Source organism: Pagrus pagrus (genome assembly GCF_965226575.1).
Source record: "Pagrus pagrus genome assembly, chromosome: 21".
Classification (NCBI taxonomy): Eukaryota; Metazoa; Chordata; class Actinopteri; order Spariformes; family Sparidae; genus Pagrus; species Pagrus pagrus.
This window is the reverse complement of record NC_140208.1, coordinates 11,819,955-11,839,704: the sequence shown is the minus strand read 5'-3', so window position 1 is coordinate 11,839,704 and position 19,750 is coordinate 11,819,955. Positions and strand designations below refer to the sequence as shown.

Genomic DNA, 19,750 nt, shown 5'->3' with positions numbered 1-19,750 from the left:
CCATTGCTCATTAAATGTGTAATTAGAATAAAGTGCACTTGAATTCACCCTGAGCAACAATGGAGCTCTGCATCTGCAAAGATGGCTGCTCTATTTACGTACGTAGGACCGATTGTTCATCAGTCAGATGTCATAGATGACGCCACACATTTTTTATATCCAGTGAGTAATAGAAAGCAAAGACTTAACACAGAACAGAGAAAGGATCAGCTCCCTTTGTGTTTTCTGCTTCATATGAGTCAGTCCAAGGTCATAAACAGTTCTTACCTGGATCTTGATGGGCCATGAGAAGTTACTGACGTAGACATAAAAGGTGATATTGGGGTTGCTTCTGAAGGTGAACCTCTCACAGGAGAAACTGTCTCTGTACTCCTTGATGTTAGTTTTGGACATGATGGGCAGTTCCTCTCCAGAGATGGTCCCAGCTGTTGGAGCAGAGAGTTTGTGTTCAGCACACAAAGAGAGAGCTCACCTACAGTACATGCAGAGATGGAGCTGGACTGACTGGAACATATTATTATGAATCCATTAATGGTTTTAGCAAGCCATTTTGGGCAACAGGAAAGCACTCATAAGCAGTTATTATTATGTCTTAAGTGCATTAAACTTCTTTTTGGTCGACCTAACACGGCGTAGAGCTTTATTGTGTAATTACACACACTGTCTGTGTTTTATTGTTAAATGGATGTGGGAGAAAAGCACAGCTTGACTGCTGCTGTCCATAGGTCAACCGAGACACATTAGCACATATACATCATTTGAATCCATATTACTGCCATCAGCTAATGCATTTAGCATACCCAGAACCGAGAATTTAGCATTTAGGGCAACGAGATCAACCATTTTCTATCATAAATGCTTGTTTGTGTCCATTTACGTTCAGTATTAATGAGCAGAGTGTCATTACATTTCTGTGGATTTAAACTGTGTTTTTATATGATCATCACGAAACAAAAACTAATGCATTTCTGAGCCAAATCCTCGAAAAAATAAGTCTAATTTCCGTCTATATAAATGTTTCGAGTCATTTCTTATTCCTCCTCATGTCAGTGGGTCCTCAACATTGACATTCCAACCCACAGCTCTGAAACAAAAGAACTGAAAATGACAGCTTGAGTGTGGCTATGTGAGCATGTTTATCTTAATTGAAATCACCCTCCTCCTCCCACCCAAAGGCGCCTCACGCTCTTGTCGATTGTCAAGAGGCTCCCCGTTCCTTCTGAGACACAATATCTTTGCAGGGGAAAGGGGACCCAACTTCAAATATTAATGACGGTGCTCCGAAAAGGTTAAGGTGGCGCAGGGGGAGCGCGGGAGGTTAAGGTGTTTCAGCGGTTGGAAAATGTCAGTGTTGTGGGGAGGGAGAAAGTGGCCGACGACTTGAGAGGAAGGGAGGGCAGGAGATAAACGGTGGTACTGGATGACTGCAGTGTCCTTGGGTGTCTTTCCTCAGGGGACCTATAATATCCACTCAACAGTGACAGTACACACTAACAAGGGAGGGTACATTATTGTTCCTGTTGTGCCAAATGACTGAATGATTATTGAGCCAAAGCAAATCTTTGACATCAGAAATGTAATGTCAGAATAAAAGCGAAATTGCGTAGAAATGGACATTTTGTGCGATCTGACATTGAGTGCAACACCACTGCCATAAATAAAAATCCCAGGTCTTTAACAATTTGTCAGATGTAATGTAGGTGCTAACTACAAACAAAACTCATTACATACTAACAATGTTACGTGTTGAAAACTTGTACCTTGAAGTAAACATGTATGTAACGCTGTGACTGAAGTTACATAGTGCAGAAACAAGTGATGGGGGGCGGAGTGGCTGAGACAGAGACACCTTTCACCCTATTACAGGACACTGTACCATGAGAATGATTGTGATGCTGCTGTCAGAACCATGTATGTAATAAAGTCATTTTTAGACCATTCATTCAGTGAATTTTGTAGTAGACTTTTACAATTGGCACCTTTTTTTGGCATTGAGACTGAAAATCTTATCAGCCTCAGTCTGTGTTGGCTTCTTCCTGCCGCTTGACTGAGTGTGTGTAATTTTGTGTGGTAGTGGAAAAATCATGCAGTGATCTGAGATTTTTAATATCTTACCAACCTGCCAGGGCTGAAAATTATAAATTATATTTTAGTATAAATGTTTATTCCATCCAAATACGACTTCACTCTTGAGACAATTTCCTCAATTTTACAATTCTGACACCTTTTGACCCAAATCTAATAGCATTTGTGACCTTAGTTATTGCAGGCCATTTGTAAGGTGTACAATAAAAAATTGTTTTACTGCATAATTACCCTGCCCTTTTTTTGATAAATTTGTGCAGAAGACAATCAGATGGATTGACAACACAAAAAACCCTTAATTTAAAACTACAACTTTTTTGTAATGGACTGCTTATTCAATCTACTCTGACGTGATTGGATTGGATTTATGAATAAAATACAATGACCCAATGGGCTGTGTGCACAGTTTGGCCATTGTCAAGGTCAAACAGAGAGACAGAGTGAGGCATTTTTACGACACAATAAATAAACTGAAAGAAAAAGTACCTGTCGATCCCACCGACCAGGTGATGTTGAGGTTGAAGTTGTTAGATGCATTAATGGACATGTCCAAGTTCTTGTTAGCCTTTACATGGAGAAGATAAGAACAACACATCATTAATGTAGTAAAACTTTAACTCATTATAGTAAAGCACATAATAAAAGCTGGGGTATTATATAAGGGTTATGATTTCAACAAGCAGTGGCGGACTTTGTGGGCCCTGCCAGAAGCCTGGTGTAACTTTCTAGTGTCTTGAGAGAAAAAAAAAGTCACCAATAAATTGTTTTCTGAAATAGTTACCTGCTCGGGCGAGGCCATAAAGTTGATGGCAGTGTAGTGATTATCATCTTCTTGAATGAGACTGAAGGTGAACTGGTAGTCGATCAGGAGATTGTCTATATAGAAAATCAGACAGGAAAGAGAGCTCTCATTTCACTTCCTATAGTTCAACATGAGGATGAAAATGCTCAATCTAAGCTGCCAGCTGTGGCTCACACTACTACTGACTACTATGACAACATAAATACAGACAGTTTCATACTATGTGATATGATCAAAAGAAACTTCCAAGCAATAGAGTGACTGATGGCGACAAGTGAAATCAAAATGTCTGTAATCACTTCCAATGACTGCAATCAGGGTGCACAATTTTCTCATCAAGCAGAGAACAAGTAGGGCTGCCTGACCCTGACAGCACGCTCTAAAAATCCCCCTGCAGCGACTAATAAAGCATCAAAATATTAATTAATAGTGGTCACATATCATTTCAATACACACACTTATCAGTATATAGAGTTAAATGTTGATTGAGTATGAGGCTTAATTTTTTGTTGACGAGCGCTCGGGCAGCAGATGATTACTTTTCCAGGGGGCACATTATTAGGGACAGAAATGACGATAAATAAAGACGGTATAATTTATCAACCTGAGTCCGACCTGTTTGTTTGAATCCAACTGTGAGGATTAAAATAATTTCTCGCCGATGCTCAGGTCGAATTGAGTGGATATCATTTTGAGTGGGTGTTGCAAATAGCGCAGTAGGAGGGCTCGTTGTTCCCGATTCAAACTTTAATATTAGAGCTCTGGCAGGTTTGCATTGTTGACCTTTAAATGCTAAATATCAGAATGGATTTTTGTTTTTAAGTGGCTCTAACATCCACAGACAAACCTGTCATCTATCAGCTGAATGGTAGAAAGTAGACCGTAACATAGCCCAGTTGATTTTCAGAGCAACACTGTTTCATCGCTTTCATTTGCGTTCATTTGTTTTGTGTTACTTCCACCCTTTGAGGCCACTTTCCTTAAATAGGCGATGGGATTTTCGTGTTGCGAATGATGAATATAAGATGAGAAAAGTTATAAAATGGCTTTGTTCTCAATATATTACAAAGGTCTTTCCTTCAGTGCGTTGTATATGTTCTTGTGTTTGTAGAAGATCTTCAAAATTAAAAAGGGCAAAGTCCGCAGCAAAAGAAGCTCATCTTTTCCACAGAAAACACTGGTCCTGAACGCCTCGTCAGTAGTCCCGCTTTTTATTCTGCGACCTTGTGACATTTATGTCTAGTGGCTAGTTTGGCACATAAGAATTGATTTAGCACAGCTGCTGTTTTTGTTAGCGGTGCTGGGTCAGGCGTGTGTGAGCTGACCAATCAGAACGGACTGGGTATTTTGGAGGGGGGGTCTTTCTAGCAGGAATACAGAGCTGCAGCACTGGACAGTATGAAAAAACTGATGTGTTTTTTGAGCACTTAAGCATGTAAACATAATCTAGTAATTAAAATAAAATTATGAACCTGAAAATGAGCATACTATATCTCCTTTAAATGAATCAAATCACATAGATTTTCATCACTTCCTTTTATCAATTCATTTTTGTTACTTCCACCTGTCATACAAGAGAAGTTTGCTCCAAATTAGCAGTCAGAGTAAGAAATCAGCCAATAAACAAACTGAGGTAGCTGGATAATAATTAGTGCAGCATGCTTATCCATGCTCAGCCCTACTGAGCATGGATTAGCATGCTAAGGATTTTTTTAATCATTGATTAATCTGCCGATTATTTTCATGAATTAATTATTCAATCGTTTAGTCTATAGAAAAAATTGTAAACAATGCTCAGCACAATTTCCCTGAGCCTAAAGTGACATCTTCAAATTGCTACTTCTGTCCAACCATCGCTGTCGTTGCAACTCTAACTCTGTAGCCTTATAGTCAGGAGTGTCATGTTTACAAGACTGCAGAACACAGCTCAAGAATGAGTCCCAGTGGTGTGCAGAGGTTAAAGCGAGCTCCAGGCTTTTAGTTCCTGTCTTCCCCTCATTGAGCCTGCTGTCAGGCTATGGCATTTCAAAAAGGGACAAAACCTTGGCAAAGGCTATGTTGTCAGTAGCGGAGTGTTGAAAGAGAGACATACCGCAGCAGCGTGAAGGACACTGCATCATGCAAATAAACACACAAAGCACAAACAACATGTGCAGCACACACAGCGCACAGTTGCTTGCACTCATTGGCACTGGGTGTCGACTTTATGTATTATTTTTCCTAGTGCGTCTTTTTACATCGCTCACCTTGATGCATCTCCCTAAGTCGAACTAACATTTACTCAACTTTCTAAATGAATGAGTGAGTAGGTGGGCGAGTGAGTGAGTGAGTGAGACAAGTGAAGATTTTTTACTCCTCCGTCTCCTTGATTAGCTCCATCACTCACTCCTTCTGATGCACTTGACATTTTCACGACAAGTCATTCTGTCACCGAACAAGCGCCCCTGGTGCCAAAGTGCTAAAATGCTCCATCTGCCCTGAGCGGAAGAGTGGACGAGGGAGAGAGAGAGAGAGAGAGAGAGAGAGAGAGAGAGAGAGAGAGAGAGGAAAGCCAAGAATAATCAAGGAGGTGTGTGTGTGTGTGTGTGTGTGTGTGTGTGTGTGTGGTTGTGTGAGTGCATATGAGCTGTCTCTCCAGCAAGTAGCTGTCCAGCGCAGAATTACTCACAGTAACAGGTTCCTCTGAGTGGATTGCCAAGGTAACGGTTTTCTGAGTCACATCTGCAGTGAAGAAAAACAGAGAGGAGAGAACAAGATGAAGCGGAGTGCTAACAGATTGAGAGCAAGAATGCCTCTTATCAGGAGAAGTGTACGCCGAGTGCCAGTGCATTAGCTCCTGCTGTTGGCGCCTCATCAAGTCTCTTACTTCTGACGACGAGGAAATAATCTGATAGTTTGCAAAAGTTAATTAGATTTTTTTTTTTCCCTTCCAAAACTTTTGTTTATCAAAGTGACACAGTGACATGCGACAAACTTTATGTGCCACCTGATCACAGAGCACAGAGAATAACAACACAATTTATGTAAATTAATTCTTTCTTGATTACTTGAGATTCATAATCCTTGACTAAGATGTTCAGCCGAATTAAGAATAACCACCAGTCAAGGTGAATCCTTTTTAAGTGAATGGATTCAATAAGACCGTGCTTTTAGTTTAAAAGCTCATGAGTGAGACATGCAAAGTTGAAAACAGGCTAGATGAAGCCCAGGGCGAGTTTATCTTTGTTTTACACTCCTGTTTAATAACTCAGAACTTGATAATCAGAGCTCAGGGTGAACATCTTCACAACGCTCAAAGCACATGACTTGTTTACCTTTAATTGCAGGATGATCATCACATTGCTCTGATTCTCTCACGGCAGTGTTAAAGCTGTGTTTTTGGAGATATTCCCAAAAACAAAATCAAAAACAAAAAAACGGGGATATCCCTGATCTAGAGTGAAGTTTACTTTATGAAATATATTGTAGAATATGTCAGAATCCTTAACGCACCACAGGTATCGGGGAGTACTACTACTGTATATATATGAAAGAAGTAGTTTAAAGCCTTTTGTGGTTTCAAAGGAAGCTGCATATAAGATGATAAATTGCCTCCAGTGATGTCACTCAGTGGCTGAATGGCATTGTGGGTAATGTAGGCGGCAGGTTCCAAACAGAAGTTGACAGGTAGCATTGCACTTCTTATGGACAGTTTAAAAACAGATCAAAATCTATACAGCAGAACCAGAGATATCGCCTTTTTAATGCACGTACTCTTCGCCCTTTTCGTCTGGCGCCTACATTACCGGGCTGATTTTCCCTTTAAAGACCCAGTTAAGCAAAAAATACTTGTTCCACTTCTTATGACAATTAAATAACAAATCATAACTGTAATAAATAAGAAGTAAACAAAAAGTAGTAATTTCCCCCAAAAAACTAAAGCTGTAAATGTACTAATAAACAAACATAATTTGAATTCTAGATCCACAAAAATGCATAAATAACACATAATTACCCTGTGGTTAACCCATGTTTTGTGTTTGTTGCAAGTGTGAAATGACTGTAAGCCCAGGGCCAATGAATCTATAACTCCAGCTAATGAGGGCCCTGACCCAGGGCTAAACATGGTGTGAAAATTGGACAATTACTGGGTTCCATTTGCCTGCGATCCATTGTTGTTAGTGGACAGACACTCTCATTTTAAAGCCTCGGACGTCGCCACTGTCCTCGGGAATGGCAGACACAAACACTAACTGATTCCTGACAGTGAAAAGATGCAGAGCTTAAAATCTCACCGTGCGTCACTGCTGCACTTACTGCTTGAACTTGATTCTACCGAGTATGTTAACATTCACGCAGACTTTGTCCTGTGCAGTCCTTAAGTACAAGGACATGAGTGTTTCTTAGCTTCCGCAAGGTCATGCAGTTTGCTCAAACCCTTGCAGTTAAACACTATTCACAATTTTCACACACAATCATCAGAGACATCATGGCATCAGCCAAAGTAGTCTGACTTTTAAATGAAGTGCCGCTGAGCAAAATAATCTGTTAACATCCACAGAGTGCCGTCGAGTGTTGCGAGGGGTGTGTGCATGAGGGTGTTTTATCAGGCTTTTCCAAAGGCATGTAATGAGGAGGAACATATGGCCATGTTCACTGGATTACAGTGTCCCTAGTCCCCTTTTAAACGCATCCCACCATGCTGTCTGTAAATCTTCAACTGCCTGCAATTCCCTTTGAACAACTTTATCATCCCCTTTCTGTGAGAACACCAGCGCTAGAACTTCACTAATAAAGTGTAAAATTCGAGATGTCTACTTTTTCCACAGACAACCAATAAACTGTGGACATCAGAGACATAGAGTGAAGACAGACCCACCGAGAGACACGAATGCTGTGAAGGAGGAGGTGTCTGTTGGAGATGTTACATGACTATGCCTTTAAAAATAATCCAACATCGGTTGTTTTGAAGCATTTTGGATTCACGAGACAGATGGTGTCACCGACAACGGAGCTACACTAAAAAATGCCAGTCTGATGCGGGTGGAGGTAACACGCCTGATGTGTTCTCGCACCTTAAATATCACCAGGGAGAAATACAGTCAGAATATAGAGTAAACAGTTCGTAGAAGTGTGACATGACCCTATATTTCCCAGCCGCGACAGCGTCAGCTGGTATCGTTTTTCACTCTGTGAGTCTGTGTGTGTGTCATCGTGGCATAATATGACCTGGAGACACCTTTAATAGCGGGAACTGGCACAGAGGCGGTTTTGAGAAATTTGAGTAATAGTTTATGTGTCTGTCTGTGGTCAGATTATGTCAGCGTGATAGCGTCACAATGTGCGAGATACAAGGTATGTAGTCGAGATCAAAATGAAGATCCAGTTAAAATCGAGCCATGAGTATTGAGTCTTCTCTTAAAATGGTGCAATATGTAAGAACTTTAGCTAAAAACATAAAAAATGAATTTAAGATTAGCATGCTAACAAGATAGCACTGTCCCGTCCAATCTTAAGCTGCTAGCATTGTGATCACCAACACTCCCCTGGTTCTATGAACTCCTCGACTGGACTGCTAGCTGCACGGCTAGATGAGCCAACTAGCTAACGGCAGCTACACTTAGCAGCAGATAGTGGTTACTCTAGCAATTTGCTGCCCCCTATTTGTTTTGAATTTGACAGGTGGTCAATTGTTACATATTGCGCCTTTAATAAAGTAGTAACGACTCCTGACTATTCACGGGTCAGAACTTCAACGTGCTGACAGACTTTGCGGCTGGTGTGATCCCATTGCAAGATGGAGAAATGAATGGCATATTGTTATGATTTAAGCATCCAATTATTAAAAACGCTGTAGTCGAAGAACAGGAAAGTAACGACAGCTGTACGCCTGAGTTTACAAGGTGCGCTGGAAAGCACCATAAAGTTCCCGATGGCGGCCACGCATTCTGCTGTGCAAAGCAAGGTAGACTTTCGAGTTTATGAGATGCACCTGAATGCACCACAAAGTCCTTGTCCCTGTGCCGTGTGTGTGAAACTCCAATACAGACAGCGATCGCGTGTGCGAGAGAGAGTCAGTATACACCAAAACCAATACCTGCATTTGGTGCTTGGTGGGTGTTAATTTCAGACCCTGAACATTTTTTAAACCCAACACTACAGGCTGATGTCTTTTATACGGTCATCCGAACCTCCTGGCTACTCCAAGATACATGCATGTTTTAACAATATTACCTGACCCGACTGATCTAAATCTGACCAGCAAGTCCTGACGGGCAGGCATCAATGCTCTGGATGATCTAATGGGGGCAGGACACGGAGCTGGGGACGAGCCAGCTCCGGCAAGGACAGGGTAGAGTGCTCTTTTACCACGGTACAAAGGACAGAGGACAAATGCCACCACAGGGTTTTTGAACCTTGCAGAACATCACTCCTGGGGCGTTTCAGCCGCCTGGCATTTGCAGATGGCAAAACACATACACACGCACACACATACAGACACACACACGTGCGCACACAGCACTCATGGTGAAGTGTATAATGCAACTCCTCGACGCTGTATCTTAATTTAATCTACACCTGCATGCATGTGTGCACACATCTGAACTTGAGGCGATCCCCCTGCACAGTATCTTAATTTGATCTACACATGGACCTTTGTCTGCGATGGTGCACACACAGTGATTTCACATCCTCAAATACACACACACAGACAGAAGAAGTGTGCTGTGAACCTATGCAATTGCCCTTCACACATATGCAGGCCGGAGCCAGCACACACATGTGCAAGAAGAGTCCTGAATAATGCATGCATCCAAATGAGCGCTATAATAAGAAATATTTCCCTGTTTGACTCATCGCTGTAACTCAGCGTCGACCTCATCAATTTGTTTTCAAAAACAATTCCATTCTGCACTCGTGCACCCTTCACTTCATTACGGCGGCTATTATTCGGAGGTCCTAATGGCAGCAATGCCAGCGGTGCACGCATGTGTGAAAGCGCGCACGTGTGTACTTTCGTGTTCACTGCCGAAGAGACGAGCGTACCCTTGTGTAGAGGTCTTTGTTTCAGGGGATGGTGCGAGTGAGTGGCTGACAGCGGTCGGGGAGACACTGATTACATGTAATGAGATACCAGAAATCACATTACAAAAAGGGGAACGGCAAACACCTCAACTGCTAGTCATTACACACACACAGACACGCTAATTAAATTACACTTGGGGGGTGAAAAAAAAAGGGATTACTTGATTACTCGAACAAGTTTTAATATGAAAATGTATCTTGATTTTGAGATTAAAGTCAGCACTGAAACAGCGGTTGTTGATCTAATTACAATCTGTAAATGGGACTGAATTAACAACATATTCTGGTGGTTTATGTTGCTGGCTAAATTTTAAGCCGATAATCAGTAATGGGCTGCAGGAACCTTCCCCATAGCTGGCTCCAGACCTGTATGGGCACATCCTCCCGCGAAATGGCTGATGATGATTGGCCTGCTGGTGCCTGGCTTGTTCCGACGCCTCATTTTGATTCTGTGGGCTCAAAACGAGGCATTTGAATCAACTGTTAGCCACCTGCTATCGGAGTGCTGTTCTGCCTTGTGCCGTACCGCATTCCATCTGGTATGGCAAATTAATGTGACATTTTGACATTTGTGCAAAGTTGTCATTTATTTACTGTCAAAGTCAACAGAAAGCGATGAGGGTTTTGGAGAGGTCTCGCTCTCCTGCAGCCTCGCTTCCTTCCGAGCGCCTGCCTTTGTTTCCTCTCCGTTTCCTCACCCCCCTCTTTCTCTCGTGCTCTCGTCACATTAATCTGTTCTCTCACTCGATGGCTTTTCTTGCATTTTGCGAAGATATCGCCAAGGCTTTGACGTCATTTCCCTTGGGTTTCTAAGAGATTAACTTTGCTGGTAAACTTTCTTTTTTTGTTCCAACATGGAGTCTCACAGTACTCAGAATATCTCCTAGTTTATTCTTGTGTGACTGAGGATCTCTCTAAGAAAACAAAATATTTGTTCATATGCCTACAGGTTGGCTTACTACTTATATCAACCACCACTTAAGAGTACAAAAATGTACATGTAGTTATAAATGAAAATGTAGTAGATTACGTCAAAGGCCAATTTCTGAAAGGGAATGCAAACACATGGTTTACATAACGAGCAAAATACCTCTTTACATATTTACTTTATACCCACAGCAACTACTTTGTTTAATTTTTATTGTATATCCTGATCATGATTATTTCATTCTTGCTAATTAACAACAAACATACAAGACTATGCCCAGATAGCAAAATTGATGTGGCCTTGATCCGGCCCACACCAGACACGTTTGTCCGGCCCACATACCACGTGGAATGATGGCACTTGGGTGGTCCACCCCTGTGTGCCAGATCTGAGCCACAAGCAGGCCAGAGCTTGGCTGTATGTCACCCAAGAGCGAACCGAATAAACCAGAACTGGCCCAAATCCATTCCAGTAGTACCATTTTACTATCAGGGTGGGATTGTTTATTTCAAATGTTAAAAGATTTTTGATTGTGTAGATAAAACATCAGATTATGTAAAAAATTTTTAAAAAAAGCCAAACATCTACTTGACAAATGCCTTCAACTTGTCTGTAAAAACTCCACAGGGCATCTTTAAGGGTGTCATGACAACTGTATGTGACTTTTGCTGACTAAAATTGTATTCAGCGAGAAGATGTCTCCATTGCATCAGTGTGATAAACGTGGCGTGAACTGTGTGGGATGAGATGACGAAAACCTCGAATGCAGCAAAAGCGGGTACATTATTCTGATCCAAGCGAACAGCGTCAGAGATATTTTGAGGGCATGTTTCCAGAACAAAAACATGCGTGTGGGTGTGTATGTGACCCCTCCATCACTCTTCATGCATTAGGGGTATTAAAAACATCAGTGTCCATTCTGCTTACAACTGGGAAAACAGACAGCTAAGTAGAGATGGTCCGCCCACACCAGGGGGGGCATCCACCGCATCAGCAGAAATCCTGCAAGAGGTGGAGTTTCTGGCCGATGTGCTGCCGATGGATCGTTCTCTGCTTTCACACCACCAAATCACTTCCACATCCAAGCCTCCGCATCAGAAGGGCTCGGAAAACAATGCTCATGACCGCATTGTGAAAATCGTGAATCACTTTAGAGGTCATTTTAATTATTTGATCTGTCACAGTCTATGAATCCCATTATATAATTAAAACATAATGGTTCCTGGAAGTCAGCGAACGTCATGATTCAAAATTAAATCGAGTTAATTTCCACTTAATGTGTATTAAATAAATTACTTATTTTCTAGTGTCTTTCTGACTTATCAATAACTGCACTCCAATACCAAAGAACTTAATTGCTTCGACATGACAGACAGAATTAAACAGACGAACGCAGTGATCCGCTTGGGGAGAAAAAAAAATCCTAATCTAGTATTTGTACGAAATTAAATAATAAGTTCACCAAAAAATGAAAATCTAGTAATTATCTACCCCCGAAAAACAGCACTGCAGCATTCAGATATGTTTTTAAAAGTTATCACTTAAGAAAAAAAGAGTTCCTCTGGGTCTCCTACCAGCCATCCATTATGATGTATTGTCAATTGTTAAATGCCTTGTTATCAATCATTTTGTCTGGTACGATTAAATCAGATGCTTGGGGCTGACTTGTTCCACTCTGACCGTCATGAATCTGTATTTATCCTCTTTAAAATCTAGCAGAAGCTCTGCGTTTGTGTCCATGAAGACGGATCATATAAATATGTTGGAATCGAAGAACCGGGATCCTGTTTTATTTTTAGGCAAAATTTCATAAACAGCACACAATACCTTCCCGTGTGTATCTGTCTCACTTGTCAAAATGGGTTTCCCTTAAAATAGCCCCGAGCGTTTCATCAGGGCTCCATCCCAAGTGATTACTGGCACGGTGACAGACGGCTCAGAGACTCACTTTTGATTGACATTACCTTAAGTCAGTGAGAATTTCAGTTGGAGCGGGGTGCAGGGACGCTGAACTGACCACGACCTAATGTCGTACAAATAAAAATCCAGGAAATGCTGCAAAAATGCAACCATTTAAAATGCTACGAGGATGCTGGGTAGGTTCTGTTTTCTCATGGTTGTAGGTATGTGCGTTTGTGTGTGTAAGCATGTGGTTGGAGTACTCACAGCTGGCACTGGTCTCCTTTGATCCCCTTGGTGGTGCAGAAGCACTTGCCAGTTAACACCTGGCACACACTTGCATGACCATTACACTTACAGGCTGGAAGAGGCGACAAAAACACAGATGGAGAAGGAGACGGGGGAGGGAGAGGGAGTGTGTGACAAAGGGAGAAAAGAGGGAACAGAGACAATATTGATTAAGCAACGCTGGAGATGTGGAGACAGTGAAGGTTTGTTTTTTAATGTGCTTTCATAGTTAGCGATTTCCAACCTCAGAAACAAGATAAGAGCTAGAAAATGATCAGCTGATTAATTGATTAGTTGATTGGAGGAAAATAAGCAACTAACTAATGTGATCGTCGACTGTAATGGAGTTTAAAGGTCATACTGATAACATTTTATGTAGACAAAGCATTTAAAAAAAATAACACCACTCCAAAATAATTTAATAATAATAATAGCGTTAGCAACATTAACATTAGCTAGCATTAACAACTTTAGCTAGTGCAACAACTTGACAGGCAACCACTTGAGAGGGCAGATGATTCGTACAACAGCCATGTTGTGACGTGAATACATGGTTTTTTGGTGACTGCATGTTATCAATAACGCCATTTAATTCAGGGGTTTGACTCATTTATTTGTCATTTATGATAGCAAATTAAAAGTTTTAGGTTTTAGCAATTTAAAGATCAAAGAAAGTTACTTTGGGCTCTGGAGGACTGTAATGAGCGTTTTTTTCAAATTTTTTAGCTATCCACAGGCAAAACGATTAGCTGGTTAATCATGAAAATAAGAGATAAAATAGAGCTTAACCTATCCCAAAGGGAATAATTGTGCTCAGAAATTACAACAACATTAGAATAATAACAACAACAGAGAAGTAAATATAAAGTGTATAAGGAGTCAATTCTAACAACGGTGCCTAAGAGAAAAACAAGACAAAACTAAAATAAATCTAATAAAATAAGTAAACTAAAATAGTACTGGCAACAAGACAACAAAAAGCAATATTGCACACAGTAACTGTAGTAAACCTTTGAGTTGGGTATCTCCCGGGGGCACAATAAAGCCGACAGCTCCCACAGTCTGCACCATCCCCACTTTAAAGCACTAGGCTAACAGTTCTCCCTTTGCTCGCTGTGTTTGTGCTAAGCTAGTCTACCAACACCACTTCTGCTGCACTGAGCACGGCGAGATGAAATTGATATCGATCTGGGTAAGATGGTAAACAAGTGTATTTCCCAAAAGATTGGCTGAACTTCATAGATCTGATACATGATAGAGAAACATATGCCCCCCTCCTCCCTTCAGATGGGACATCAGGATACCCGCTAGGCGCATGTGTGTGCGAGTGGAATACAAACAGTGCAGTAACAGATGTGTGAAAAACGAGCAAATTGGCTTCTGAAGTGCTTCTCGTGTGGCAGCCTTTCAGGTTTGCACACAAAAACCGACCCCTTCCTCTCACTTGACTGAGCTTTAAAACACTGAGAAGGGGGATAACAGAAGGGTCAGTGGACACAGTCTCCCCTCCCGGTGTTACACCTTCTTCTTAGCAGCTCTCTGATATGAATATTTCAGGTGATAGAGCTGCTTTTAGCACGTTCTCCTACACTTCTTGTTCCTGACAGCTGGTAATACAGAGATTTAATCGGACTGTGAAGCCAACAAACATTAAATATGCAATAGAGTCCCGGCCCTCACATTAAATTCTTTCATTTCTTTTCATTTGTATTTATTTACTTTGATAGTTTAAATTTCAACTTTATCTTAATTTAAGCCTAATCTGCTCTTGCCTCTGTTTGACTTTCTGTAATATTGCTTTCTTAGTATTTTGCTGTCAGAGCATTGTGTAAACTCTGTTGCAATAATACTTTTTACACAAGCCAACATCAGAGGAGAATAAGGTCCCCAAAACAGTGTTTGCAGCTAATAAGGTGGCAGGGTCTGCCAAACATAAACTGAGTAAATCAGTACGGAGTTCTTTTCCTTTGAGGACATTTTGTTTATTCAGTCATGGGTTAGGGTTAAAATCTCGAATCAATCACTCAAGATTTTTCCCTCCTGAAATTCCTCCCCCAAAAACTGCACAGTGCACCTTTAAAGGTGTTAAATCAAGGGGAAAAAACATGGACATATTTGCATGTGGTAACGGCACATAATGAGTTTGAGTCATTTGGTCCTCAGGCTCCGACAGAATAAGAAGACTATTCCCTTCACAGATGTTCACCTGTGTAGTTTCACTTTACAGGTTATAGCTACAGCCTATGCATTAGCAGATGGTATCCGAGACCGTAAAGCTCCCAGGTGTGTGTGTCTGTGTGTTTGAGTGTGTGTCTGTGTGTGTGTGTGTCTCTCCCAATTCAAACAATAGCCTCCATATAATTTCTCAGGAATGCTATTCATACCTCACAAGAGACGAGTTTGTCTAAATCTCCTCCTGACACCGAAGCTCTACTACCAGTCTTCCATCATTCTCTAATGTATCTATCAACAACTCTGACACATGTGTATGTTTAGTTTGCTGTTTGCACCCTTTCTCCAAATTAAACTCTGCAAACATTATATGCTTTTGCTTTGGAGACAATAATGCCGTATAAATTATGGGTTGCCATCAGTCATGGAAATTTATTGTGCATTGAGCAGGGGACAGATAATAAATCTGCATCGTGTGCTGCTAAGAAAAACTCAATTAAAACAGTTTGACATCCAGAGAGGAAGGGATGGATAACAACCCCCTGAAAATGAGTAAATCAATGCAGATTTTTATAATGCCAGGGTTACGTAAGGCTAAACAGTCCCGTATGTGTGTGCCTGTGTGTATCAATCAAGATACAAGATGTAGACGCATTTCTGTTTCCAACAAAGCAGCGTTTTAAGGCGTGAAAAACCACCGTAATACGAGATGTCAGTATTTGACCTTCAGTTTCACCCGCAGTTCCCTCAGAGCGCCGCATCTGCTCTACACTCGCTCTAAAGCGAGGAAAGTACAGTTAATCTTGATGTTTCACCATCTTTAGAGAGCGAGAGTGGTGTTTTGACTGAGTCGCCGCAGCGAAAATAAACCAACAGCGTCCACATGTCTGTTTTGCTTTTAGTTGTTTTTCTGTCAACACATTAGGAAACCAGCACATGGAGAAATATTTCCATTAATCAAACAGGGCAGACAAATTCTAATCAATACACAATAGTGCCCTCTGTTGGTTATGACACTGTATTGCTAAATGTTGCTCAAGCAACTAGATAACGTTCCTCTAACAATTTCATTTATCACTGCAAATCAGGTCCAAATAAATAGAGGATTTAATTTGTGTTGTTTAAACTGAATGTTGTTAACTGAAATGAAATACATACAGATTGATTGAGGAAGAATTAAAGGGGGGTTGGGGTTAAACTACAGCAGTTGACACAAGAAAAAGCCATCGAATCTGCAAAAACAACTCGTTTTGATGCACACTCACCCTGGCATTTTCCCCCATTGGTCGGGTCTCCATGGTAACCAGGCATGCAGGTCTGGCAGTGTGGACCGGTGGTGAGGTTGCGGCACTGTTCGCACACGCTGCCGTTCACACACGTGCTGTGGCCATTACACTGGCACGCTGTGGGAGAGACGGAGAGAGGTTAAAGATTAATGTCGCTTCAGAGTCGTAATGAATTTCACTGGCTCCTCTTTCTGCAGACCCTTCAGATGAATATTTAGAAAACAGTGACTAGGAATTTCCAGATCTGGACACAGTGAGCACATCACGCCTACACCAGGTTTAACCTTTTTGTGTGTTATGCTAGTCATGCGAGTGCAAATCGTTTTTGAATAGTTTAGCACGATTTAAACATCCTCTCTGTAGCTGGTAAACAACAAGGACTTGTCACCAGCCCAACAAATCTTACACCTCGGGTTGTTATCATTATGGCTTCCTAGAAAAGCAGCAGACCCATTAGAGCTGTCAGTAGCTTGTGTCTGCCACGTCAAATTAATTATTATTTGATAGGACTGGCCTTTTAGAATATTTCCAATGGCTGTAACTTTTAATGAACCTATATCTAAGTGTCTTATTGGAAAGACAAATTAGGCATTTGACAGACATGGAAAAAAAACAAATGTTGATATCATGTGAGAATGGCTACTTCAGTAAAAGTTGCAATACCACAGTGGAGAAATACTTACTGTTACGCATTTAACGTATTCTTACATAAAAGAACAAATACGCAAAGCTGTGAAACAAGCAGGTTTAAACCCACACTGAGGCAAAATATCGCCCAAAGCCTTCACATTTGACGTCAGACTTCCCAGGTTTCTTAAATATTACTCATACCACTGAGTCACTGAGCAAAAAAGCATGCCTCACATTCTCGAATTACAACTGCTGTAGCATTGAGTATATTATCATCTTACATGATGTGGTTGTATGGGCTTGGTGAAAGCATTAAATGGCACACGAGCATAGGGTTGCATACAGTCAGCTGGGAGGGATTAGTTGCATAGGGGAAGCTGTAACAGGAATCCTCCAACAGAACATCTTTTTAAACTTAAGACAGTCAATAGGTAATAATAATCTCTCAAGAAGACACACTTCACATGACGATCTGCCATTTCAGTAAGCCAAACAGGAAGCAGATCCCTTACCAGGGCAGTGAATGAAGGCCCACTCGTAGCCCTTGTCTTTGGGGCAGCTGCCCGGCTCCAGGCTCATGTCCTGGGACTGCTGGCTCTGCTGGCCCTGCTTCGCCGGCCTCTTCATCGGACCCCGGTACGAGCCCTCCATGCACAGGCCCTTGCCCGTGTTGCTGGGATCTCCGCACCAGCCGCACTCGGGCTGCTCCAAGCACTGGGAACACGTCCGCAGTCCTGAACAGTTCTGGGCTAAAAAGGAGAAACGAAGAGTGAAATGTTTATGTTGTACTCCTCATCAGCAGCGGCGTACTCAGGCAATCACGCCCCTGAAACCACCAGTGCCCACCAGTATCATTGAAAGCTCCCATTACTGGGCAGTATGGCCTTAAAGCAGAATTCAATACACAATATATCTCGATAATTTGAAATACCCTCAAAAGCACTTCATAAGCACTTCGGTAGAACAGTCTGATGAGTTCAGAAAATTACATCATTCTGCTGTAATGCAGCCTTTAACACCAGGAAAAGACAACACTGATGTCATATCACAATATAAAGAAATCCAAAGATATATAGTCTCATAGCTAGATGACGATGCAATATCCATATATTGTCCATCCCTGGTTACTGCTGCACTTGTTTGCTGCATTTCAAAAAGATTTAAACTCAGCCTCTAACTTGACTTCGTCGCTTACGTTCCTTCGTTAGCCACATTTGTCCGTGTCTTTTCATGTTCACGTTTATTTACCATTTACCGGGGTTGTCACCTTGAAACATCAGCAGCATTCACAGCAAAGCACTACAAACATCAAGAGCTGCGGCAAACAGAAATGCTGAAGGATGTTGCTTTCAGGATCTTATTTTGGAGCATGCCAGCCTTTCTGACTTCAGTCATCCTTCGCCTTAACAATAATGCGCTATTTACTAAAAAAACCCGAAGTGATCGATTGAAATTTGTTCAACATTTTCTGGTAAAGGATGAAAACTCCTCCATGTCAGACTCCGAAACTCAAGCTCAGTCCGTGCTTTTAAAGCACGAGGTGTAAAGAAGCTTTTACTTTTGTCAGAGAAACACTTTGGTGAGAATCATTTTAAGGAATTCCTGCTTCACTCGCACCTGATAGCAGCGATATCATAGATTCAATGAACAACGCAATAGACTTCAATCTTGGCACTTGTAATTTTCTTAACCTCTCTTCAAATGACATCTGTCAGATCTGGAATAAGTTTACTTGATCTACTCCGAACCTTCTCGACTCTTTATATATATTTTAATTAATTTTAAGGACACCAGACTGAACTTGCGAATTCAAGATGAGATCTCACCAAGGATTTGTACCGTATAATGGTAAAATAATTCCCTTGCACGAATTGTGAAAAGATCTTTTGATTGTCCCCATCATGTAGTGAGCTGTCGGGGCAACAGATTTGAGAGCCGATTACAGGCGAGTGTTGAGCATTGAACAGTTGACCGAGAGGGGGAAAAGCCGAGGAACGAGGCTGAAAATGCTCCAGCAAACCAGGGCCAGCGAAAAAAGTTTGTAATTTGAGCAAAGTTCGCTGAAAGGCTTAAATGTGATGTGTGAAGTGGCACCTCGCTTAGATGCTGTTTTGTCAGTTGGGGGACGAACTTTCAGGCCACTAAATTGCTTGACAAGTTTCAGCGTCGCCACTTGCCTGCCAGGCAGACACTTCAGTGAGAGAGAGAGAGAAGGGGGGTGAGGGGGGGTGCCACTACTATTTTAAAGAGACAAACATTGAGTGCTTTTACCTCAGTTTATGTCAAACAAATCTCCAGCTATTCTGCTAATGGATGTGAAACCAAGGGCAATCAGCACAAAGTAAGGCCATTTAAGTTTGTTTTGACGACAGGACGTAAAGTGGCAGATTTCTCGGGAACATCACATTCTGAGAAAAGCAGCAGCTGGATGAGGACGTTTGTCTTTGCCACACACGCAAGAAACTCATGTCGAAATAAATAATCTGCCACGGAAACAACATTTGCATATTTCAGCTTTAGATTCTGACAGATGAATCAATATGTGTGTGAACAGGAACAACTAAATCTGATGCCCTGGAGCTGCTGTATGAATTG

The 19,750-nt window shown here is 41.5% G+C and overlaps 1 protein-coding gene across 1 annotated transcript in view; it reads right to left on the bottom strand.

The window, feature by feature from the left end:
* The window catches only part of atrnl1b (attractin-like 1b), a 73,478-nt gene that overhangs the window by 30,970 nt on the left and 22,758 nt on the right, over positions 1-19,750 (bottom strand). Inside the window, exons 18-24 of the mRNA XM_084341418.1 lie at positions 17,668-17,904; positions 16,505-16,642; positions 13,047-13,140; positions 5,556-5,608; positions 2,867-2,961; positions 2,572-2,650; positions 268-425 (exon numbers count right to left, since the gene is read on the bottom strand). Of these exons, the coding sequence (XP_084197544.1) occupies positions 268-425; positions 2,572-2,650; positions 2,867-2,961; positions 5,556-5,608; positions 13,047-13,140; positions 16,505-16,642; positions 17,668-17,904 (854 nt within the window). The remainder of the gene's footprint in view (positions 1-267; positions 426-2,571; positions 2,651-2,866; positions 2,962-5,555; positions 5,609-13,046; positions 13,141-16,504; positions 16,643-17,667; positions 17,905-19,750) is intronic.